This window comes from Mus pahari, chromosome 1 (assembly GCF_900095145.1).
Source record: "Mus pahari chromosome 1, PAHARI_EIJ_v1.1, whole genome shotgun sequence".
In the NCBI taxonomy this organism is placed as follows: Eukaryota; Metazoa; Chordata; class Mammalia; order Rodentia; family Muridae; genus Mus; species Mus pahari.
Window position 1 is genome coordinate 47,960,657 of NC_034590.1, and position 26,649 is coordinate 47,987,305.

General features: G+C 40.6%; 2 protein-coding genes across 2 annotated transcripts in view; one reads left to right on the top strand and one right to left on the bottom strand.

The window, feature by feature from the left end:
- Nucleotides 1–26,649, top strand: part of Agbl1 (ATP/GTP binding protein like 1) — a 780,867-nt gene that overhangs the window by 54,299 nt on the left and 699,919 nt on the right. The window contains exon 6 of the mRNA XM_021192763.1: nucleotides 19,485–19,522. Within this exon, the coding sequence (XP_021048422.1) occupies nucleotides 19,485–19,522 (38 nt within the window). The remainder of the gene's footprint in view (nucleotides 1–19,484; nucleotides 19,523–26,649) is intronic.
- LOC110328691 (PRAME family member 19-like) lies at nucleotides 9,068–10,573 on the bottom strand. Its single transcript, XM_021208112.1, has 2 exons — nucleotides 10,136–10,573; nucleotides 9,068–9,151 (listed from the first exon to the last, which is right to left on the bottom strand). Exons 1-2 carry the CDS (start codon nucleotides 10,571–10,573, stop codon nucleotides 9,068–9,070), a joined length of 522 nt encoding a protein of 173 aa, XP_021063771.1.

Here is a 26,649-nt window from a genome sequence, read left to right on the forward strand (position 1 = left end):
CTCCTTTGTCAAAGATCAAGTAACCATAGGTGCGTGTGCTCAATTCTGTTCCATTGATCTACCTGTCTGTCACTGTACCAGTACCATGCGGTATTTATCACAATTGCTCTGTAGTACAGCTTGAGACCTCACCTTGACCCACAGAAAAGAGAATATATTGAGCCTCACTAGAGAACTTCCTTTCGCAGTAGGTAGTTGATAGTAAAGAGTCCCACAGTGGATCAATGTGCAGAAAGAGTATACGGGTATAAGAGTATAAGAGTATAAGGTACTCTGCTCTCAATGAGACATCTAAACCACACCTTCACCCATCATGGCTAGTCTTGGGAGAGTCATGGAAAGATTCTATACACTAAAATACCTTTTGCTTGACATGACAGAGCCATTGTACACACAAACTCATAACTGCTGTGACTGTGTGCTGAAGAGTTACACAAATCAAGCCATACCCCAGCATGGAGGGGAGGGGTGCATGAAGTCTAACCTCTGTCTGGAGAGTTAAGGCCACTGAAGGCTGCTAGGGTAATGAGGATCAGTGCTCTGCAGGAACTTGGCCTCTGATAGGCTAATTCACTCCAGAAGATGGTTCTGCATCCATGCACATATTGGCAACACTAAATAGGCTCAGAGAATTTTGGAAATAAACTGCATGAAGTTGGGATGGGAAAATGGTGGGGGTGATGAGGGAGGAACTGGGAGGGGGATGGTGAGGAGATTTGATAAAAAACAGATTATATGTAGGTGTAAAATTCTCAAACAATAAAAAAATAAAATTAAAAATAATAAAATAAGATGACCTTTCCAAACTTCCAAATTTACAAAGATTGAAAAGAGAGAATGAGAGAAAAGTGCTCTTTTGCTAAGTAAAAATCTAACCGAATCTAACATTTAAGGGTTTATCATATGTGCTTAAAATTCCAAATAATTGCTGGCAAATAATTTTTCAAAACTTTAACTTTCGAATCTGTAGAGTGGGATAAAGAAACCCAGTAAAGTTAGCTAAGGTAAAGAGAGTGGAAAGGAAGAGTAGAAAGAATGTCTCAGCAGTGGAAATCACAAAGGATGCAGACATCCAGCCACGCCCCCATAATCCTAGACTGTCTGGGCTCAGCATTTGCATCTGAGTCTGGCTTTCAAAGGCTGGCCATGAGACATTTAATAGAGACATTTCATTAAATAAGGGCAAGGAGACAGGCAGACGAACGGAGACAACAGTAACGGCAATGGCAGCAGCGACCACATAAAAAGAACTGGAAGTAATATTACAGCAGAGAAAACACCAGGCAGAATGCAGTAATGAGGACAAGGAACAGCACAGTGAAAACAAATCAAAACAAAACAAAACAGAACTCAACAAATAAGTGTAATGTTATTAAAATGCCAAGCTCGCCAAAGACTCACTTGGCATTGCTTGTCATGCCAAGTGAGTGGACATACCAGGGGGGTGCAGTTGTCCTCTGCAACTCTCTTCCAATGCAGCAGACCACAAAGAGACAAAGCTTTGAAAAGACACAGAGACGTGAAGAATGCAACTAATAATCCTAGGATAAAATGCAGACACGTTTTTGCTCAAAAAAACAGAAGTGATGTGTTATTTCACATGGAATTTTGAGGAATCATGCAGTTACTTGCCACTACTGGGAAAGTCATTGGTTGTATTTACAACTGGATGTAGGGGTGAGTTGAGAATTTAAAAAGGCTATAACAAGTTTTCACGGCTATATGTTATAAAATATCTAATAATTAAATCTGGGTAGCTTTAAGATATTTGATTAGCTTACACACAATCAGGCTTAGCTGTGGATGTTTTAAAGCAAAGTTGTTTCTTACCGACTAATTCCTCTGCTTGTCCCTCAGCCTTGTGTGCCCTCTCTACCCCAGTTGCCACTTTTCTACATTCCTGTGGCCCTTTGGTATCACCCTCACTTTCTCAATCCCTCATTACCTCTTCTGGTCTTCTGTCTGGTTTCATAGTCTATACCTAGTCTCTATACTCCTTATTTACATACATTCAAATATCTAAAGTATTTTGTTATAATATATTAGTAATATATAATAATTTATTTCATTGTGATATTTTTGAACATGCACATCATGAATTTGACCACATTCACCCCTTTATTGTCTCTAATGTGCATGCATGTTTAGGAATATCCACTCACACATTTTACGTATTATATGGTTCATTCTCATGAATTACAGCATTAATTTTGGGCAGAATGTAGTGAAGCAAATTTGTTCTTACATCACAGTTGTCAATGTAGATTAAAAACCATAAAGGTGCTTAATTCCTTCGACCTAGAAATTTCATGTTCAAAACTCTTTTAAATGATCCAATATTTATGAACACAGCAATCTTCAATACTCTTTCTAACAGTAAGGAAAAGGAATATTTTAAAAACAGAACCACAGAATACTGATGAAGTTAATAATAGTATGTATGTAATATCTCTAGACAGTCACAGAGTAATCATATTTAGGAAAATATTTTTAATATATAGAATAATCCTAAGTCAGTTAATAAGGTGGAAAATGCAGTTAAAGTTTCTAGAACAGCCTATACAGTGTGACCAATTAGTATTCATGTACATACATCCATGTACATCATCTAGTTTAGATGTCTCTCAATTATACATGCATTGCAGTTACCTGTCTATTTTTAACTGCCCTCATAAATTCTAAAGTCATATACTTAACTTTACTATTTTTTCACATTTTTAAGTTCAACATATTTTCCGTCTTTAATCTAATATAAGTACTTTTAGAAAGCTGCATAGTTATTGATGGAAAATAATAGCTCGATCTACTACTTACCCTGGTCACACCAGCCACTGTGGTGTGTGTGTGGAAGGGATCTTGGGACCTTTCTCTCCAGAAGGGATGCTTCTCTGGCTCTTTAGAGATGTCACTAAGAGGAGTGGATTTGTCCCTTGTGATTGCCCAGATTCCTCCAGCATTCTTTTGCCAAGACAGGAAATGGGAGGATAGGATGCCAAGGGATGTGGCAGAGTGTGAGCATAAAAATAGAGGCCAAAGAACATGCTTATAGAAATGGGGAACTGCGGTCTGCCAGGTCGAGAATTTGTCATTTTTGCAAGAGATCAGAAGGGTGCACCAGAGCCTGGCTGACATTTTCCCAAAGGAGCAGGCGTCACCTGTGGGGGGCACAGCAGCTCCCTCAAATCCTTTCTTATCTGTCTTCTGCTGCCCATTTGAGACCATGCTTTCTTTCCATTCTGAGTGAGTTCTGCTTTTTGTCAAACTTAGGGTGACTGAAGCCTACACAGAGATAGAGTGAGGGGGACAGGCTTTATGAGTCTCTCCTTCAAGGATCTGAAGTATCCTTCTGGCATGGAGAAATGATTAGATATTTGAATAAGAAATTCTGTTTCTTGACACAGTAGGGACACCAAGATACAGATTGTAGAGCCTGAGTATCTCAGATTTCCCCTGCCATGCTAGTTTTATCCAGACTCCAAAGGAGGTTCAAAATCCCTTTAGTTTTGGAGTATTTTCTAAGCTTATTTTAAGCAAGTTCCTATTGTAAATACAAGAACTGCTTGTATTAAGCAGTCAGACTGATTACAAGTGATTTTTTTTTTTTTCTGGCCAGCCCAGTGTGCCAAGGAGAAGGCATAAGAGAGAAGCTAGAGTCAAACTCCATGTTCTCTATCTGGGAATGAGACTGCTAGGCATAGGTAGAAGCCTTTGAGCTACACATCCTCCTGTGAGAATTTGGCCCTGATCCCGGTCCTTGACTTCCACATTTATTATTTCTTCCTTTCACTCCCACTCACATCCTTTTTGGATAAGGCATTTTCATCTTATCCTGCTCTGGGCTTTGCTCACGAGTGCAAACCAGAAGTATGTCTGCATTTTCTCAGCAATCTCATTGTTTGGCTGGGTATCTTCATAATTAGATTTTTCAAAATCCTCTCTCCTCATATATCAATTATTCCACTCTGTTAATCATCTTCCTCAGCATTCTCCATGATCCTAGTCGTTTGTCAAGCTGTCTGGGTCTTGCTAAGTAGTAGTGATACACACGGATGAAGTTCCCTGTTGACTTACTTGACTGTAGCCTTGGGAATCTTGGCTCCTGTGGCTTCCCCCCTGCTTCCTGCTTGCTTTGCCGGATCACAGCATTGCCTTCACTGTCTGACACTGAAGATCATTCAGTTTGATGTGCTTTTTTTGGATTTCTTTGATGATGGTGCTTTTCAAAGCAGAGGGACTCAGGAAATTGATACAGCTCTGTCTGAGTCCATGTACCAGAACACGTAACTTCCTGATTCACAAGCCAGTTTAACATCTAGTTAGCCTGTAACCTTAGCAGTGCCCAGCAAAGATGTTTAATAATGGAATGGGTTCCTGATTCCATGCCTACAGATAGGACAGGGAATGGATGTGCCAGCATTCAGAGATACAACAGGGAGCTCTCTATTCTAACAGGAATGTCACAGCCTGAAAATTTACACTGTGGTGATTAAATCATGGTCCAAACCCCATCAAACTCGACACAAAAGGAATAAGCTAGCAAGACCTTAAGTAAAAGACATATATAAAGAAAGACACATATTTCTACAATTTGTCATTTATCTCTTTCTGTAGAACTTGATTCAAATATACTGTCTTTGACATGTTCTTGTCTACTTGTAGACATTATTTTATGATGAGCATAAATTTTTCTTTTATTATGGTTGCTCGGACTGAGTGATTTACTTCTTCAATTGATCTATGAGGGTTTTTAAATGCCTCATTCACTCATATATTTGTTCTTTCATCATGCATTTATTGACAGCTTCCTGTAGGGAGGTTATTACATGGACACGAGGGATGGAATACTGTGAGGTAGTCTCCGTTCTCAAGGGCTTTCTTCATTAAGAGAAAAGGCAGATGTCAATCAAGCATCCCAGAGATTCCTGTAGAAGCACTGTGACCATTGTTGCCCCTTGAAAGTTGCGTTAGTGAAGGGCATGTAGGTAGGATACTTGATAGTTCTGCTTGATTAAATGCACTTGTGTTTCTTTGAGACCGAAGGAGACACAGATGCACAGGGGTGCCTTTGTAGCTGCTTTGAAGGGGAGGTCATTTGGAAGTGTCTTTTATTCACTCTCATTTACATGTAATATGTCTTTAACATTGTTTAGAGAACCAGATTTAAGGCCACACCGGTCGGCTTTGTAATATTATAAAGCAACACACAAAGTAATTAACTTAAAAACAAAAATATTTACTTAGTTCTCAGCTCAGACGTTCAGTTATAAAGTGTGTGTGTGTTGTGTGTCTATGAATGTGGGAGCCAGAGGCCAATCTTGGGTGTTTTTCACAGACCACAACTATCTCGTTGTTTTTTACATAGGGTATCTTACTGGCCTGAAAGTCTTCTGAAACTAGACTAGCTGGCCTACCAAACCCACAGATCTACCTGTCTTTATCTCACTGCTCGGATTTCAAGCATGTCATACCTGGCTTTTATCTGTGGGTTCTGGGATCAAGCTCAGGTCCTTGTGACAAGCACTTCACAGCCCGAGCTATCTCCCTAGGACCTAAGTAAATTTTGTTTTGAACATTAACATGTTATTGTGTGTTATGCAAGCTACCTTCTTCTTCTCAATGACGTATTAAATCCTACCTCACTCCTTGTGCATAGACACACGGCATGGATGGAATATTTCTTCAATCATTTCTGTGTGGGAAATGTTATCAGAACCAGTCCCTATTCTTATCTGAACAAAAAAATCTGGAACTTTGTGTTTGGAACTGCTAATCAAGAAGAGTGGGCACTATGCTATGTATCAATTTGTCCTTAAAAAAAAGCAACTTTCTAATTTGAAGCTCCCCTGACAATTGACTTTCTTTCCATAGCAGAATACATCTGGCTGACATGTGCCAAAGGGCATGGTCAGATTAGGTCCTGGTTCAACATCATTTCTCTCCCCAGCATCCAAACTCCTAAGGTCCTATTCTGAGGGGACCGTGCTCTGTGATGTCATGAATGACACTCTACTGTTATGGAAATTATGACATTACTCAACAGCTGACTTGTTTCAGTTTGAATTGATTCTCTTTTTAGCTCCATGCATGCCTTGAATAGAGTGAATCTGACTAATGAATTTGTAGGCAGGATTTTGGCAACATGAAAGACTCTGGCCTCCCTAGAAAAGTTTTCAAAATTTGCCTAGTGTTTACGAGGAAAATTGCGTCTCATAATTTACACCATTTGAATCTAATTTTATTTATCAACAAACATTCTACATATGTACAAAACCCAGTTCTTGTAAAGCCATTTAATCTTTAAACCCATTTAATCCTATCAGTGGGGTTGTGAAAATAAACATGGATGATTTTAACATGCCTGGGAGTTTACACACTGTCTCATTTGCAGGAGCCAAGATATTGCTGTGTTTATCCTAGACAAGGGATGGCCTTCATTTGAGGATTGTTTTGATCTCCAAAGCAAAGATAACTCCACATGCCCAAATCCCACACGAATGTTGTTAACTGTCACTCACATATCTCAATTTGTTGATCCAGATGTTTCCAGGTCCTCAGATCTGTCACTTCAATATTTAAAACAATGAAAACAATGAACTATTCTACTTGCTTGTCTTAATGCCTTGTGTTGGCTTGAATGTATTTTAGGAGGGCATATATATACAGAGAGTCAAAGAAAAGGCACCAGCACCATTAAATTGATGGATCAGACACTTAACAATTTTAATGAACTCTCCGTTCTGTTTTCAAAAATTATAAGAAAAAATTTCTTTCCCAAACCCACTAAATTTTTAGCACCTAATTTATCTCATCTATGGCTCATATTTGCACAGTTTACAAATTATTAGATTTTTAAACACCAAGGCTGAGATACTCTACATGTGTCATTATTTAAAGGTGTTTATGTTATAGCACTTTTAAGAGTTATTATATTGGATTTTTTTTTTTTGACTAATAGCCACCAAGTTTTTCACTTGTTCCTATAATGGTGTTGCTTCAAGAACAAAATGGATTAATTAATTTAAAAAGCTTATTTAAATTCTTACCCAAACACCTTTACATAGTAAAAGCATGTGATAATGGTATAATAAATATAACTATACTAATACATACTGTGTTTGTCAAAGCCGATAGTCAGTAATGAAGCATACATGAATACTTATATTGAAATACTTCATATAGTAGCATTATCATACTCTATCTATTGGGTTAAGGTAATTTTAATAATGCATAATAATAGTTTAGAGTTTCTATGTATAAAACACTGGACTTGACTAGGGATCTTTCAAACCCAGGGGAAGATATTGAAGTTATTTGTAATGCACATCATGACAGATTTCAAATCCTCCCTCTTCTCCCTCGGTCACTTACAGAGTAAGATGTTCTTATGTTCACCCGTCCAGACAAATGACCTGAGTTTATATGTTAATGAAGAGATGTTATTTGAGTACCATTAAGAAGACCAGAAGGTCTTTTAACCGAAATGTCACTATCAAGCACATCCCTAGACAATACCATTTGAGCCAGATTGAGGACCTAAATCATTGTTTCCACTGGTAAAATCTACAGTTGTGTGGTGCCTTGATCATTTTGCTCTATCATATAAGATACTTCAATAGCATGCATAGGGTCAGAAGTGTTAGATGCTCCTTATTTTTTGAAAGTCTTTGAGGACAATTTATACAACACAGGTGGAGGCTGGGCATGTATAGGATGATTCAATGCCATTGTCTGAGAAAGACAGTCCCATAAAACCTAAGCCCTGTCTTAAGCAGAGGTGAGACATTGTCATGTGACTCTATTTTCTAGCCTCTTCGATTTTCATAGCTTTTTTTCTTTTATAATTATATTAAGAATGTAATTGTATCGTGGAAATATCCCTGTCCTGGAAACAGAACATTCAGGTTGAGTATCAGAAAAAAGTGTACTGGATAAGCCAACTACGCTCCCTGTACCTCCTTCTTCATAGTAAGATGGGACCATCTGAGATCTGCTGCAAAAAAAGACTTATTTAAAAGGAGGCTGGTAAACATGTGTTACATTGGGAGTTCTCTGTGAATTCCAGTGACTGCCAGTCTGTGGTAAAAGCAGGACAGACCTTTCCATTAGGTTGAAGGCTATATTTTGTAATTTTTAAAATGGCAAAAATAGAATGTTCCTGCTTCCTACTCAGTTTCTGGGAATGCAAGTAGAAAAAAGCTGGCCCATCATATTGGAAAATTTATCTCCATCTGGCACACCTGGAAGTTGTGAAAATTTCAGCTCAGATAAGATCCATAGAAATGTCATGAGGAGCCTTCAAGTTAGGGAATTAGGGAAAGGCGATCCCACTATGTCTCCGTCCTGGACTGATTTAAGCTTGCATAAAGGGTTGAGGGAAAGTGCATTTAATGATCAATTGCCATGAAACTGATCAAGATGCTGAGGAAAATCCAAAAATAGGAAATCATTCTTGGATCAGGACTTATTTTGGGGTCAAACATTCTCAGGATTGTGAAGGTTCCAACTGGTTTTGACAAAATTTAAAGAATATTATGATTATACTTTTAAATCAGTCACAATGTTCTCCTCCAAATGTACAAACACACCTTTTGACATGTAACTTACCACATTTAGAATATTTTCGCAAGATTGACTACTAAAGTAATTGTCCTGAAACAAGCATCCAATGTACATTATCTATTAACAGCAGATCAGTGTGTCTCTCAAGCAGAAGAAATGGATATTTCAGGTGTGTGTGTCAGTGTTTGATAGGACTAAGATTCCATAACTTTGACATTAGCACATTTTGTTATCTTCTTTGTAGCCCCACAACTTTTTTTTTGCCACAAACTTAATCTCTGTTACATATGTCAACAGATTTCCTCTAAATTATTTTTTAGAGAGTAAAATTCTTTTAATGTTACCTGATACAGTGACAAAGGGAGTAAAATGGCTGGCTTGCCCTTTCTCACAGAGCTCACAGCTGAATAGTTAACAGGTCTTGGCACAATCAGTTCCCTGGGCAAGAACTTTTGCTTCAGACATGTTCAAAATGTTCACACCATCTCTCATCTGAGTATTATGAAAATCATCTGCCATTCTGTAAATTGGTTTTCATAAAACAGAAGGTCTGCACTGACCAGTCAGTTTGATAACTGTACACATAACACTCCTAGCAGCCAATGAGTAAAAATTGAAGAGAGGAAGAAAATGGTATAAATGACTTCAGTTCATTTTGATACTAACAGGTCTTGAACTATAATTTCCTTGATCATACTTCATGAGGTCACAGGACACCCTGATGGTAAACCAAGAACTGAGGTCAGTGACTCTGTCCAGGTCATTGCCATCTCCTGTGTTCTGAATAATCTGAACACCATTTTGATTCCAATGCATCTAACAGTGTCTAAAGCCATGTGTTTTGGGACCCTATGATGAATCCCCCGACCCCTTGACTTTGATTTGTGTGCATCGAGAAGTAGCCTTGTCTATTTACTGCCAACAACAGCAAAATTTCATCTTCATTTCATTGACACAGCACATGCAAAAATGAGGGCAGGGGACTGTAGCAAAGAAGATTGTCTTGAGCTGCCTTTTGGCCATGAGTATGTCCATGAAATCAGGACACAGTTGGAAAAATCTCTCCACCACAATACCACCCATGTCATCATAACACTCTAGAGGGGCAGGGTATAGCTCTACAGTCAACTTGCTGTGATTGGCCATGCACTGCAGAAGGTCCTTCAGTACAGGACTGGAGATGCCAGAGATGGTTGAGTTTGGAGAATTGAGAAAGGAACTTGGTACCACCCTTCTCCTCTTTGTCTGCCAATGTATCTGAAAATATGTTTCTATCTGAGTTGATTCGTGTTAGTTGTAATTTGCAAAGATATCACATCTTTCCAAAGTAAAGGGCAAAGCGATCCAGGAAGGACACAAACTGGTTTGGGCATGGATTCAATTCATTGATATGGCTTGGATAGAAAACTTCTAAGAACTCCCTGATAATCCATCCAGGGAGGCCATAAATCTTCATCTTTGGATAGCATAGCCACAAAGAGCCTTTTCTCAAAGAGTCTTTTCTCTGCTGGGCCCACTGCAGCAAGCATGTTGGGTGTTCATTTACAGGGTAGCAGAGTCTCAGGTCAGTGACTACCTTCAAACCCCTCAGTGGTTTTCTCTGAATGAGCTCTACAACATTCTTCTCACTCCTAGTCTCTGCTGAGCGGACTCTATCTTCTCTTCCAGCCCATACATCCCAGAAATCCTGGGGCACATCTCTCAAGTCCAACACTTGAAGCTTGCACCTAGGGGGAACATTCTGTGTCAGCAGTCTATCTATGCCATCCAGCACAGCTTGCAGCATTGCCACATCAGGGGTTTTCATCAGGGTCTCCACAGGGAGGTAGGGAAAGGGCCAGGCTGCCACCATTGCCTTCAATATCTCTGTGCATCTTCTATTGAAGGCCTCTATGAAGAGCGGTGGGAAGAGCATAGTGGACAGGTACTCCAGATCAGAGACATCTATGGCAATATTCCTCAGCAGCCCCTCCAGTGCCAGCTGCAGGAGTGTGGGAGGGTTGTAGGTGCTCATCCTGATAGATATTCGGTCAGAAGGAACCCTTCTGCTGTCTCAGTTCCAAAAAGCTCATCTAAAATTTTTATTTTCAAAAATTTTGTTACTAATGATTGTTCTTACCAGACAGAATTTCCTTGTTGTTGAGTGGGTCTTAAGTCCAGTTAGAAGACAATTGATTACTGGCAAGGTGTGTGCCATTATTACATCCTCTACCCTTTGGGTTATTATTCCATGCTGGTCATTATTGTGGTTTATAGACACTGCTGGGTAGGACTTCTGCTTGCTTTGCTCCTTTGGAAACTTGCATGAAGTCTAGTCTTTGGGGAAGAGGTATTTCAGTTCTTTTCCATCTCAGGGCTCTCTGGACCCTGTGTCTGAAGTGAATGTTGTTTTTAGCAATAGGGACTTACCTTTGACCTGTCAGGAATAACCAAGGGGAGCAGAAATAGACTATATGTTTTGGAGTCTCTTAGATATCCCTGGACAACAATTCAAAAGAGAGCTTCCATGCTAAGTGTTGAGGATTTTGTTATGTCGTCTTTGGCCCTTGGAGGAAGCACAGTAAGCCCAGACGGGAAAATTTCATTTAAACTATATAGGTATATTTATACATAGAATTCTGTGTACATTCAAGATTGCTTGGTGTGTGTGTGTGTGTGTGTGTGTGTGTGTGTGTGTGTGTGTATTGATTGTTCATTTATTTTCAGTGCTGAATAATATTCTCTTGAATAGATACACCACAGGCTGTTCATTTACCTACTGAAGGATACCTTTATTGTTCTAAGTCCTTACCATTACAAATAAAGTCAGTATAAATATTCATGTGCAGATTTTGGTATGGATCTGAGTTTTCAACTTGATTAAACATCAAAGAGTGTAATCATTGGTTTATACCGTATGGGTTTAGTTTGGTAATAAACTTTTTGTTCTAAAACCCTTTTCTCTGTGGCAATAAATCTATGGTTTTCTAAAGTGTCTTAATTAGAATTTTATTGCTATGAAGAGACACCATAACCCCAGTAACTCTTATAAAGGAAAACATTTAATTGGGTTAGTGTAAAGTTCAGAGGCTTGGTCCATTATTATCATGGCAGGAAGCATGGCAGTGTACAGGCAGGCATGGTACTGGAGAGGTAGTTGAGAGTTCTACATTCGGATTAGCAGGCAGCAGGAAGAGAATGAGACACTGGACCTGGCTTGAGCATCTAAAAACTCAAAGCCCATCCCCTGTGACATACTCCTACAACAAGGCCACACCTACTCCAACAAGGCCATACCTCAATAATTCACCTTCCTGTAAGTGTATAAGGACCATTTCAAAATACAAGCACAATCAGGTGATATGGGGCTCCATATTGAGGTACATTTGAGTTAGAAAAAGAAAAGACTATTGTATGTTGTTCAATTATTTGTTAACTAACCAAAGCATTTACTGAAGAATTTTCATGTATAATAATTGTTTACATGTTAAAGGTTGCAATACAGCTTCTTTCCTCAGAGAACTTATAGACCATTGTGGAGAATGTTGCACAAACACATAATCTTCATGTTACCAAAATAAGGGAATTAGAAAGTGGATGAGAACTCAGCAGAATGTGGCAAAGCTTCAAGTGCAGGTCTGTAGAAGTTGGAGTTTGATCTGGATGTTGTAAGGCAGGTATATGAGGAAATAGGATTTTGGTGGATAGAAAAAAAGATGAAAATGAGGATGACTTCACAGAGCATTGCAGGACTTTTTGTTCAAATCTGTGGAGTAGTGCAAAGGCCATGGTGTGTGCAGAGAGAATTCAGACAGTTCACTCTATTTACAGTTCTCTGAAGGACTATGGCCACAGTTACACTTTTTAGTAATAAATCCCATCTTTTTAAACAAGTAAGGTTGATATTTTCCCCCAAACTTTGTCCTATTATCTGGCTATGAACACTTTGATTCCCAAAAGGGAAAGAATAGGCATGGAACATAGAGGTGGATAATTTTCTTGCTCAATTTGAATAGACATTATTAAAAGGCAAAGTGTAGCTCCTTTAGAACTAACTCTGAGCTTTATATTCAGTTAAGAGTGGTATAACATTGATTCCACCATAGTCATTTAGCAACACTCTGTAAAAGTTTATTTTGCATATATATGCTTACTTATAGACTTTTGCACATTATATATTTATATATACATATGTATAGGATTAAAGTTGTGCATTAATATATAAGTTTCTTTATGAATAATTTAAGGAAATTGAAGTCGTTTACCTTAAGTGCTACACTGAGAGTCACATCTCCAAGTAGAAAGAGACTCTTCTGTGTTGGGGAGCCCAGGGCGATTCCAGCCTGTTCATCTCTTCTTATTGATTAGATCTTTACTTCTGGCGCTGGGAATTCTCACAAACCTTTGGCAGCCTCTATCCTGCTGCTGCCTGCAGACTTGTAAGAAGTTCTAAACCATCTCTCCTTTGCAGAGCTTCTGCATATGACAGGTCTGGTATGGTGGGGCTCATTCACTGCAGAGCTACATTCCAGATCTCTGCCCCAGACAGTAGCCATCCTCTGTCCCTCTCCCTGATTTCTGTTAAGTACCAAGTCAGCCAGGGTTTTGTGTTTCAGTTTCTGTTACAATTTATAGTGATTGATGACGGTGACCACTAGTAGCCTTTGATAGCTCCAGGATAGAGTTGGGTGTATAAGTGTGTTTCTTTCTCTTTTCCATTCCAGAGAGAAATGGAAAAACCCCCCATGCTGGGCCCAGGATCTGATTTAGCCTCGGTACCATATGCTCATGGTTTTTCTTTTTTCCCACCATGCAGGATCCATCTCAATTTTCATCTCTGGGTTCTTCTCTTTCCTGAAATTGATGATCAGTTGAAGCCACGTGTTACCTATTTTTTCTTGGTCACCTGACTCTTGTGTGTGTGTGTGTGTGTGTGTGTGTGTGTGTGTGTGTGTGTGTGTGTGCCTGTGTGTGCTCTCATGTATACTATGTTTTTCTACTCTTCCATTTCCTCTCAAGCTAAGCAGGGGGCTGGAGGGGTGGGAACGCACCAGATGGCATTCTGGGTGTCTGTACTCATGATAATGTGTTCAATTCCTATAAAGGACCTCCTGTTTTATCCAACTGTTATTTAACTTATTCCTAGTTTCACTTTATCCTTAGTTATAATACCCCTGGCTCCGTCTGCTGGTTTAGCTTAGGCCTCTGTTTGTCCTGCAGGCTCTCCCTTCATGGTGACACAGGTTTCTTCCTGATGTTTATGCGACTACTTTTCCTACCTCCTCTTATTCTGTTTGAGTTACCTTCTCATGAAACTGCCTAGTGCCCCTCTCCAAACTTCTAGCTCACCCTTGCACTGGTCTCTTTGCCCCTTTCTTATCTTTCTTTTTCTTTTTTACATTTATTTATTTTATGTTTATGAATATTTTGGTTGTATGTATATATGTATGTATGTATGTATGTGCACCATAGGTATGCCTGGTGTCTTCAGTGGTCAGAAGAGGTGCCAGATCCCTTGGAACTGGTATTATGGATGGTTGTAAGACACTCTGTGGATGTGGAGAAGCACATTTGAGTTCTCTGTAAGAATAAGTGCTCTTAACTGATGAGTCCTTAAATCCCCAGCTCTTGTCTTACTTTCTAAAATACCATTCATAACATTTGAGAGTTTAAAGTTAGTGCACTTTACAAAAATATTATTGTTTATTATTTCTTTAACTATATTCTCCAAGACTACAAACTCGTTGAATATAACAATTGTTTTGTCAATTTGTTCTGGTATGTAGTTGATTCTCAGTAAACACTTATCATGAAAACAAATGACATATTCAAGACCTGCCTCCAATGACATTCTATCCTTGTCTCCATGACTACCACTGAATATCTAAGTCTTAAGTTTCAAGGTATAGTGTGATTGTTCCATACAGAGCAGAGTCAATCAGCAAACTCTGCTGGAGTTTTGTAGTTAGTGTTGGCCCCAGGATCTTGCTTCTGTTGTCTGACTGTAAACTGCAGCCCATACCTGGAAGATAAAGAAGATGTACTGAACAGTATTTTGAACACCTAGAATTATGCTGAAAGTAGAAGAAAACTTGAGAACTAGTTTTAGAGTGAGGGAGAAGGAGGCCCGTACCTCAGTGTGCTGCTTGCTAACTGGTTGCAGGGCTTCGGTGGGCTGTTTATCCTACACAGAGGAATTTCATTATTTGTCATTCAAAAGTGATGTACATTGATAAATATAGGACATGTAGCATTTGACACTTGTAGAGGCTCCCTAAGTGGTAGTAACAATTACTAAGATGACTAATGGTTCTTAAAATTTATTTCACTTGAAGAAGTAACTTGCATTGTTACAACTCAGTGGCTCTTTTGTAAGTGCCTGGCAAGAGGATACTTACACATTACCAACAGTTTATCCTTAGCCTTTGCTGAAGAGAGTTGGAGCATCCCCTGTGTCTCAAATTCTGACTGGAGTGTCCTGCTTGGAAGAATGGGTGGAACAAAAGTTGTTCCTTTTTTGTCTTTGGGTGTCACTATAGTTCTTTGGATCCATTAATTCTTCAAAAAATTTCCCAGTGACCCATTCATTGGTAGGAACACAGAAGAAGTTAGATGGAAGATGTTTTTTTTTTTTTTTCTTTCTGGTTCTACTTTCCATTCCATAGGACAGCACACTCAACACCCAAAGCATATGGCATGGTGGTAAGGAAAGAAGAACTTAAGGATGAGATAAACTTAAGGAAAAATTGTTTTCCCTGTCCCTTCATAGAATCAGAGGGTCTACCAGAATGATAGCTGCAAGATGTCCACATTCAGATGAGGCAGTATGGTTTCCCAATGTTATAAAGTGGGGCTCCAGTTCATTTGCTCTGGGCTTGGTTTCTTCAAGTAACTGAGCTTTCGTACTTGTTTAAGCTCCAATGCCTTATATTTGACTTTTGTTGCTTTTGTAGCAGGGTCTCACTGTGTAACTTAGTCCATCCTAGAACTCATGATTCTCCTATCTCAGCCTTTTTAAGTGCCGTTATTACAAGGCTGATAACAAGGTGTGCTATCACACCCACCTAAGTGTGGCTTTTCCTCGGCACAGGCATTGGCTGACTAAAGCCGTAGTCTCAGTTCTGCTGAGTACTATGGTTTTTCATGTCGTATTGAAACAGATTAGAAGAGCCTTGCTCAGACAGTAATCCATTGCCACACACTTGCCTACTGACGAGAGCCCAAACAAAGAGCTTCTTGGTAGGATTCACGTAGTGCCAGAAACCACTGTAATAGCGAGGATTTTCTGTTACTCATTGGTTTATTTTAGATATTTGTTCTTGTTTAAATCTTACACTGGCATAAAACCACAAGCAACATCTTTACTAGTTTTTTAAAGGCAAAGCACTTTTAACACAGTCCTTATAAACACACACACACACACACACACACACACACACACACACACACACACACGCACACACACACACACGTATCCAGATAAGTTTCTTGGGTCACTAATATATTACATTCTACTCCAATATATTTTATTGCAAGAATCTAGTAAAGTTAAAAAACCTATAAAATTGATTTTTAAAAGCTACCACATGGTCACAGATTCAAATTTGAAAAAGCTCTAGACCTAGGCACTGTAGCAATTTTTATTTTCGAAGCCAAATAGGCTCCCCTTCCCCTGTAAAGTTCCCACTACCGTTCTTGACTGCACATTCTCTCATTTCTCTAGTGGTCTCCTTCCTTTGGTGATCATGATGTATGTGTGTGTATGTGTGTGTGTGTGTCTGTGTGTGTGTGTGTGTGTGTGTGTTAATCCTTTGCTCTGTTTTTGTTGAGTTTTCTTGAAGATACTATCTGTTCCCATGGTTACAAGCTATTGTTGCTATTGTGGAAATTAGTAAATAAATATTTCCATGTTTGAGTGCCCTCCAACATTGTAGGTGGATGTTTACAGCAGTATTCTGATCAGTTTCAGGCAGCTTTCACATAATTTCTCTTGAATTCAGCATGTCGTAAATGACAGCCACTATTTTCTCTGAAGATTTAGCTTCCCCTCTTAGTTAGTGGCTTTCTTGTGCTTAGGTTTACCTAGCCTAAATGTTTCAGGTAGTCACCCAGGTCCCTTCTTTCTTTTCTATTCTGTAACTACATTTTTGAAATAATAATGATTATTTCAGTTTTCCATCACTGACATCCTACATAAGAATTAAAATCAAATGATGTCTCATTGTGTAAAAACTTGAATTTGAATTCTTTAGACTTATCGGACTTTGACCTTAACTATGGTCCCTATCATCTCTCCCTAAGTGTGCTCTTCATCATAAATGTTGATTCCCAAATTATGCTCTTCAAAGTGACAATGCTTTCCTTGTACCCATGGACTCAGTTTCAATTTGACTGTTACCTTGACCATGTCATAAAATTGTACCATTAGGATAATATTTATTTCTTATATGCTATTTGGTATACTCCAGAGAATTAAGGTCTAAAGTCATCTTTAATGTCCCTATCAACAGACAAAGAATGACCAAGCCCATATCGATTCATCACCAGACAATTTATTAACAAATTTTAATGTGCACATGAGGATTTGCTAACACAGGATTTTAATTCATCAGGACAGGGGACAGGATACACAGTATACATTTCTGTTAGCTCTCAAAAAAAAAGTCAGACTGCTGGTAAAGACTCATATTATGAGCAGCAAGACTCAAGTTTCTTTTAGCCCATCCTTTCTCCTCACCTCTACTCTGTTCTCTGAACCTATTATCTTGTCTCATGGTGAAAGTGTTCTGTAGATCAGTCATACCGGGTCACTTGTCTCCGTAGACCTGGCTGGTGAGCTAGGCTAAGTTAGACGCCTACTTTGAATATCCCATATCTTTTCCTGTTTTTCACACTTCTGTTCTCCTCTAACTTATTTTGGCTTTGCTGTCTTGCTATGTAATAGTCTTTGCTGTGTTTTGCATCAAGAAGGCATAACCTAATAACAGTAACATGTTTGGCCCACGCTTTAAGATTTACTAGACTTCAATACAATGAGCTAAATAAACCTGTGTTCTTTTTAAATTACTCCATCTTATGTATTTGTCTTAGTAATGGGAAGTAAATTAAAATCCCTACAGAGGAAAACATTGGCTTAGAGAGAACTGCAACATGGAAGAATGTTCTTTGTTCCGTTTGAGAATAGACATACTATGTATGGTCCTAGTAACGTATGCTTAAGGCAAGCAGTGATGTGTTCTCTGCACATCTGAAGACTGGAGAGACAGGCCAGAGGGATTAGGTTGTCCCTTCTAGGCTGCACACACATGTGAATTGACTCGTGCCCCAAACCAAGAATCCATTTTTCCCAATGTCATACAAATTTTCCCATCAGCCACTTCCTTACCTCAGAGAACTTCTTTGCAGTATGTTGCCTGATATTGAGACTGAGCCAGCAGCAGGAGGAAGAAAAAAAAAATGAATGTGAAAAAAGTAAGAGTAAAGAAAACAGAAACAACGTGTTTGAGATATAATTGCATCTCCTTCTAGCCTCCAGGATTCCTATGATGGCAAAACTCACAGTGCAGAATGAACAGCAGAGATAATCACTCATCCCAGGGAAACCAGCACTGGAAAGTCTCAAGTCAATAGGGCCAGATTCCACCGAGAGACTCCCCACTAGTCCCTCATAGCCATCCTTTTCTCCCTCTAATTGAATTTTGGCTTCTGCAACCCTACTCTTGTGACTCCATGGAGACTGAGAAAATCCAGTTACTGCAGTACATAGGGCCCATGGTGTGATGGGACAAAAAAGAATCAGAACTTAGGGAAGCAACTCAGCATCTGGATGAAAGAGCAGGGCAGCCAAATGGATTAGGAGAGAAGGGAAGTGTGTGAGTTAGAAGACAGAAGAGCTTTGAGAGTGGTCCAGCAGGGCACCTACCCCACTGGATCACCAGCCAAGTCTATAGGGATCACACTGATGCATCCTCTAAACCCATTATTGATACTCCCCAGGGTGCATGTGAGGATTTGTTAGAACAGGATTCTAACTCATGAGGTGAGGAGTAGCCTAGAGATTCTACATTTCTCTTTGGATGTCAGCCAATGTGAGGTTGCAGGTAGAGAGTCACACCTTGAGGAGCAAGGCTCATAAAACCAAAAGTGACTTCCTGGCATCCTATTTTCATTGTCTCATGTCATTTCAATCACTTTCCCCCAAAAGTCTCACATTGAAATACCATGGACATATTGAATTAAATCCCCAATAAATAAGCTCTGGAGGATACATTCAAAGGATAACACTGGGGCCTCGTGTTCTGTCAGATCTCAAGAACAAACTGAAGGGTCACTGAAAACTGGAATAAGAGATGATTTTCTTATTCTCCTCTACTTATCGTGCTGCAGAAGTTGTGAAGTTCTTCTGTGGGAGAAAGCAATGTACTTGGAGGAAGGTCTCCGTCCTAAGCAACAGCTTCTCCTCCCAGTGTGCATGTTTTCCAGTTTGTCCTAAGCCTGAGTGGTTCAGGAAGTTGGCACGAAACTGCTGTATTCTCTGTGCCTGCTCAGCCCCTCCCTCCCAATCATCCTTCAGAGTCACCACATGTTTTCAGGTACAAATCGAGAGGCTTTATACTGGCTGGTAAGGGCAGCACCTAAAAAGAAAAAAAAAAAAATTGCTGTGCAAAGAAGTTTGTGGAAGGTGGGAAGTGATGTGGAAGGGAGGGTATTTTCAGCATCAGAGGGGACCTCCGAGACCCATTTGGAAGATAGACACCTCAGTTAATGTGATTTCTACATTTATGCCTCTTTAATGGTCAGCGGAGATCAATAGAATGCCTTCTCTGTGTGGTTAATAATGAATCTGATAGGTGGCAGCGATGAACATGCTACCTATGGGATCCGCGGGCTAACAAAAAAAAAGACCGTTGAACATTGACTTTTGCTTTTTTTTCTTTTTCTCCCAGGGCAGCCACTGAAGTTTTGGCAGCATTGTTGAAATCCAGTAAGCATCTCTTTAAAGGGGGGCGGGGTTTATCTCTTCCTGTTCTTATTTTTGTGATAGGCACTCTTTTGTTCCATGGCTCCATTCTGACCTGTGAAGAAATAGAGAGCCATGTCACAAGTCTGTTGGCAAAAGAGAATTTGGTGACTGTAGAAAAGAGAGTGAATATATCTCCACGTGGACATGTCCACTTATAATCTACAATCGAAGTGTTGATTGTCAAGTGGCCAAACCCCAGAATTGCTGATTCCTTGCCGGCAGGTCCAGGCAAGAGAGGTTCTGGTCCTGCCGGGGTCTCTCCGAGGTTGAGCAGAATGGAGAGTGTCTATGCCCCAAAAGAAACACACTGAGCCATAGAAAATTCCTGTTTTGTCGAAGCAGGAATTCAAGTTTATGGCATCAGTCTCTCACTTATATAAGTTCGGAACATAAGAAGCGGGGGTTTTGGTGGGGTAAGATGACGTAGGAGGCAGGGAAGGATGGAGGAGGCTATGGAGTGACTGACAGGGCCAATGGCAAAGCTCTACATCAGCAACGGTGGGTGGGGCAGAGGCAGGGCCAAACAGGTCTTGCTGAGTTACAGAAGTGACTGAGACAGGTCTCAAAACTCGAGCCAGACTTAGGATCTCCCACAAGGCAGAAGCAACTTGAACCAGGCTCAGGTTTGTCCTCAGGGCCCAAACCAGGGCCAAAATGGGGCCCAACACAGAATCACCTAGGAGAATGGTCTTTTGGCATGCATGTGAGGGGTTATCATGATTGGATTAATTGAGCTGAGAGATCTGGCCAAAGTGGGTGCCACCATTTGCTGGTAGGGTCCGTCACTTGTTGTTCTCTGCATCGTGGTTGTGTATGTGATATGGCCTGCTACTTCAAGCTCCTGGTGCCTTAGCCTCTCACCGTGATGAACTATACCTTGAATTACGAGCCAAGATAACCCTTTTCTCCCTTGGGTTGCTTTTGTCAGAGTATTTTATCACAGTAAAAAAAGTAGATAAGACAGACAACCGCCCCTACAAAGGAAGTAAGTTGTCTATTGCAGACCTGGGGACTCTTCAATTCTTTTGGACAGAAGAAACAACCGTTCAGCATTACTAGTCTAAATCCCAGCCCATGGGACTGTCCAGTGAGACAAAAGTTTACGTATGAGTGGGTAGGTAGATGGTAACACTTGCATTTGATTTTTAACTTAGCTCATGACTCTCTCTATGCTTGGGCAGGTAGGGTGTTGGGAATTACTTGGATAATGTCGAGGTTGCCAAGTTGTTTTTATTTTATTTTTTTATTAAAAAGTTATTTCTTTTCTCAACTATGTGAGTGATTGCAAAAGAATAGCTTGGAGGTTCTGAATTATTGTGAGGATTTTTTTTTTTTTTTTTTTTGCCTCGTGGCTTTAGCCTAATTACACTGGGAGTCAATTTCACATGTGCAATATAATAGACAGCAAGATGCACTTGGGAGTGAAGTCGTGCCTTAATGCTTTTATTCCTCCCCTCCTTACTGCTTCATCTGTTTTAATTTGATACCTTGGAAACCACCTTTTTCAATGGTGATATTTGTTTCTCTATAGGGAGCCTGGGGCCTGTGTGTAATAGGTGAACTTTAATAAAACTTATAAATAAATAAATAAAAATAAGAACACTTCTTTCTCCACCACCCATACATCTCTGTCGACCAGAAGCATGAAGAAAAAGCCAAAACACATGATGTTTCCTTTTATAGACTGGAGAGGAAAATGAAGCTTGATTTCATTTCCTTGGGTAGAACTTCCCACAGTGTGGAAGGTCGTCCACAAGCACAGCTTTCAAACATGGGTCAGGTGGGAGGCGATGGGATCAGACTAGGAAGGGAAGAGAGGAAGTCTACGGAGTACTTAACATGGGAAGATGTTACTTCCATGGGTTCTGGGAGGAGCTGTTGATTCTTCAGAGTCAACTCATTACAGGTTTAAGCCCTTGATTCTCATTATGACAGTGTCTCTCTCCACTCAAATGCTTGGCGTTGGATGAAGGGCAAGGGATAGGAAGGGCATGAGCTTTGCTCCCTGGGACGCCAGTGACTGCAGGAGCTTTCTCTTCAGATCTCTCAACTGAGCTTTGGCAATAGAAAACTTGACTCTTCGTGGGAAGGGAACCCTGAGGATTAAGTAGGGCCATCTTACCTTCAACACACACACACACACACACACACACACACACACACACACACACACACACCCCTTTCATTTGAAGTTAAGTAATCTCTCATAAAATGTACCTATGTTGTGAAAAACTTGAAAGTAGCCTCATATTCCTCCACTTCAGTGACAAGGATCATGGGATCTTGCTCTAGAAGACCAGTAGTATAGGAAACCAGTTGTGTGTGCAAATACGAGCAGACTCAGTCACACACTGTTTGGCTGGGTGTTCCACACACTGGCCATGCTTAATAAGCTGAGCCTGCAGTTGTAGAGGGCTCAGCTGGGAGTTTTCTAACTTATATTCTTCTTTTAGGGTAGTGGTTTTCAACCTTCTTAAGGCTGTGCCCCTTTAATACAGTTCTCATGTTGTGGTGACCTTCAGCTATAAAATTATTTTTGTTGCTACTCCATAACTGTCATTTTGTTACTGTTATGAATTGTAATGTAAATATCTGTAATACAGGATATCTGATATGCTTCGACCCCTGTGAAAGTGTCGGTTGACCACCCCACCCCCCACTGAAAGGTGTTGGGGTACATAGGTTGTAAACCACAGTTTTGCAAGACCTAGGGGCGTCTTTTCCCAATGATGACCGACTAGGCCATCTTCTGCTACATATGCAGCTAGAGACACGAGCTCAGGGGGTACTGGTTAGTTCATATTGCTGTTCCACCTACAGGGTTGCAGACCTCTTCAGCTCCTTGGGTACTTTCTCTAGCTCCTCCATTGGGGGCCCTGTGTTCCATCCGATAGATGACTGTGAGCATCTACTTCTGTATTTGCCAGGCACTGGCATAGCCTCATATGAGACAGCTATATCAGGGTCCCTTCAGCAAAATCTTGCTGGCATATGCAATAGTGTCTGGGTTTGGTGGCTGATGATGGGATGGATCCCCGGATGCCCCAGTACAGTGGAATGCCAGGGCCAAGAAGTGGGAGTGGGTGGTTAGGGGAGCAGGGTGGGGGGAGGGTATAGGGAACTTTCGGGATAGCATTTGAAATGTAAATAAAGAAAATATCTAATTAAAAAAAAAGCAAAGCAAAGCACAGTTTTAGGGTTGACTTTTGACTTTCCTCTGCATGATATTCTCTGGATCCCTGGGTTAGGTTCCCCTGCTTTCTGTTTCCTTAGGCTTTTCTACTTCAGTTCCTGGATGTCTCTGAGAGATTTTTTTTTTTTTTTTCTTTTTGCCTTTATCTCTCGGCAGGAACTTTTAAGGGACAGGGGTTATCTCTATTGATCCGTATGTTTCTTGTATCGGCACAAGGCTGAAAGCACATATTTGTTGATTAAAATTAAATGATTGATTTGTGATATTGACCCACAGGAAATAGCAGGATTGTTCCCTCTAACCTAAATCTAACAGTCCCTGCTTAGAACCCATGGTCTTAACATTTGTAGTTCTAATCTCTATTTACTTTGCTAATAGGCTGCTAGGGAACGGAAAGCCTGCTGTCTTCTACATCTAAAGCAGGCTTTACCATCCCATTCGGAAGATCTGTGGGGTTATCTGCTAATTCTGCCAAGCTGTCCATATGGGCCTTTGCCTGGGTCTTAGGTTACTTATACCACAAAACAGTTGGATCAGAGGTTCTCTAATATTCGTTCTCCCACTCAATACAAAACCTTCATTTATATCAGAGTCTCTCATCCTTGGCACCGTTGACATTTTGAATTGGGTAATTCTTTCTTGTTGGGATCTGTTCGATGCATCGTGGAATATTTAGTGACACCTTAGACTGCTATGACATTTGGCATTGTGTTTAGATGGAACAACCCAGTCCACCCTGTGGGAATCAAAGCTGCTTCCTTTTGAGAACTGCCAAAACCTATTTGGCCACACACATGGGGTAAAATCCACCCAATGTTTCAAAATTTCCTTCCCAAGATACCTTTTTTTTTTTTTTTTTTTTGTATTTTCATGCTTCATAATTGATCTATGATTTCCCAGCTTCAAGCAGCATTCATATGCATTTGTAAGCAGCAAGAACACAGGAGGGAGACCAGGATTACAAACATTCACAAATTACGTGGAGGGGACCCTGCTGGGGCAGGGAGGTTCTATCCCAAGTGACAACTCTAACGAGTAGGTAGAAGCGCAAAAGAAGGCTTCCTTGAGATGACAAAGTTAGACAGACCACGGGCTTGAAGAGCAATCACAGCCTCCCAGAGAGTCGCCACTGTTGTTCCTGCATCCCAACCAAAGGATACATGGCAGGGAGTATCGGGCATAGATGACACCAATCCACCTAGGCTGGAATGTTCTGGAAATTTCTAGTCATTTGATAATGCCTAAATGTCATGTGTAGCTAAACTTTAACATGGGGTACCTTTTGACTTGAATTGAAAGTGTTGAATCTATCAGTTGAACTTAAATACAGGATGTGAGATTGTATCTGAAATTCAAAACTGCACGTGTCACAGCTCTCCTGGAACGTTTATGCAGACTTTTTATCTATAAACTGCGTACTTCTCCTAGGTGGTGGCTGTTCTGGCTTCATGTTTACTTGTCAGTGAGTATAAAAAATTGGCAGTTCTAGCAGATCTCAGTAACTGCATCACAAAGGGAGGACATTGCCCTGTCTAAGTAAAACTAGGACAAAATATTTACCGGTTGGGGTTAGTCGGTCAGTGTGCCTATGACCGTCCATACGAAGACAGGCTTGGGAATCTGAGGTCTCTAAGATCCTGTTTATTTCTGGCTGACTGGAGTTAATTCCCCACTAGGGGCAGAAAAGCCAGGACCCAGTTCTTGGAGGAGTGGGGCCTGCCCAGAGCAGTGGCACAGGAAAGGGAAAGACCTTTGGATCACATTAGGGAGAGTTCATAATTTTCTTTGGCTCTTGCTCCCTTATCAAACAGGCTGGACGTAATGTAGCTAGCACAGGAGGTGAGGATGGTAGGAAGAGAAATGAGGCAAAGGCATCTCAAATCTCAATTTCTGATCAGGCAAATTTAACACAGAAATCTGAGGCCTCATGTCCAATCGTCTCAGCCATTTGCTGCTACAAAGAGAAAAGCCATTGTGCATCCGCGAGTCCATCTGTCTCTGTCTTTTAGATTAGGATGGCCTGTGCTAAATTCCACAGCAGCCCTCAAATCAGTTCATTTCTCTGCTCACACATGCACGCTCTCCACTAACACTCTCCACTAAGTGTTCTGTGTGGAGAGCTTGCCTTTTGGAGTTGTATTCTATCCAAAAGCACTTAGCTTCTTATTATCAAAATTTAATACTGCTTTGATTAAGAAATCACACTACTTCAACTGCTTGTCTGGTTTTTCTCTAACCAGCCAAAACAACTCTCTCTCTCCCCCCCTCTCTCCTTCCCTCCCTCTTTCCACTAGGCTTTTCTTCCTCTCACTTTTCTCCCTGCCCTCCTCTCTCACTCCCACACTCCTCCCCTGTTCTCATTGTGCCCGCAGTCTCTCTCTCTTTCCCTTTCTTTCTTAACCTCCTTTCCATAAGCATTACTCATAAATGCACTTGCGAAAAGTTGTGATCATGGAAGCAGCCTTTGAATGAGGTACAGCAACGGGATTATAGTTGATTTGTGCTGACCCCAGGGATGAATCTTCCAATAATGGCCTGGCATTAACCTTGCTGCCCAAATTTAAAGGTCATAATCTTGTAACAAGGAAATACCTTTTGGTTCAGGCCCTAAATCTTACTGAGGGAAGAGGAGTCTATTTCATACTTCTTTTCTAATTGAGGATTAGCATTGGGGGGGTGGGGGGTGGGTGGGTTAGGAAGTTACAGAAAGGGAGGAGGCCGAGAGAAGTCAGCAGAGAAAGAAACACAGAGAAGGGAGCAGGATGGACGAGAGGGCTAATGGAAAGTTTGGCAGGAAGGCAAGACTTCTCACAGCCCCTCCTAGTTAATGCTCTGTCTATCTGATTCCCAGGGAACAGCCTGCAGCAGTGTTACTGCAGAGAATGGGAAGGAAGGACAAACCCAGTACACACAGAGCAACCTGGCATGGATAAACAGCCTCGTGCTTGGAGAAAACATCTGCAGTTGTCTAGTGGTTGGCAGTGTAGAGATGCTGGAGCACATGGTGGCCAGATGATTACCCCTGCTTTGAGAAGTCAAAGATGGGCCGATTTCAAGATTCGCCGAAACTGCTAAGGCATCCATCCTCAGGATGGATATGTGTGTGTTTGAAGATGGTTGGTATTGTAGCCCCTTTGCTCTGATGGCCAGACACAAGTACCAGCAGATTCGTAAAGCCTTCTTGGGGCTCATGTGCATGTTTCTATAGAGCCCGTGACCTCCACTGCAGGAGAAATGGCCTGGCTTGACAAGTCTGGTGCTCTAGGTTTCTGAGACATCATGATTCCTATTCAGTTTCCTAATGAACTAAAGGAGGTTAGACTCCCGTGGCTGAAAGACCTTGAGTTTTCCTTGTATTTCTTCATTCTCTCTCCTAGTGTGTGTGTGTGTGTGTGTGTGTGTGTGTGTGTGTGTATGTGTGTGTGTGTGTACATGTGTGAGTTCAACTTGTGTGGATGTTAGAGATCAACTGCAGAAGTTGTTCCTCGGCTGTTACCCATCTTGGTTTTTGAAAGGGTCACTTACTCAACCTGCAGCTTGCAAGGTAGGCTAGAGGTAAGCTGGCCAGTGAGGCCCAGGGCTTTGTTTGTCTCACCCTTGCCCATATCAGGATTACAAGTGTATTCACGGTCATTTCTGATGCTTTTGTGTGGCTTCTGGGGTTTGAATTGGACTTGTGTCTTCATGCCCCCATAATAAGCAATTTACCAACCACTGGCTTATCTTCCCAACCACATTATTATTTATTTTTGATAATTTATGATCATGTTTATATTTATCATGTACAATATGATGCTGCGGAATATAGCACACCATGAAATATGGCAAAGTCTTTTCTATTTTCTTTCTTTCTTTCTTTTTTTTTTTTTTTTTTTTTTTTTTTTTTTTTTTTTAA

Coding starts and splice junctions, on each gene's coding strand:
- LOC110328691 (XM_021208112.1), bottom strand. CDS start 10,573: ATGAGCACCTACAACCCTCCCACACTCCTGCAGCTGGCACTGGAGGGG. Junction 9,152..10,135: donor AACCACTGAGGGGTTTGAAG/GTAGTCACTGAC, acceptor ATTGGCTGCTAG/GAGTGTTATGTGTACAGTTA.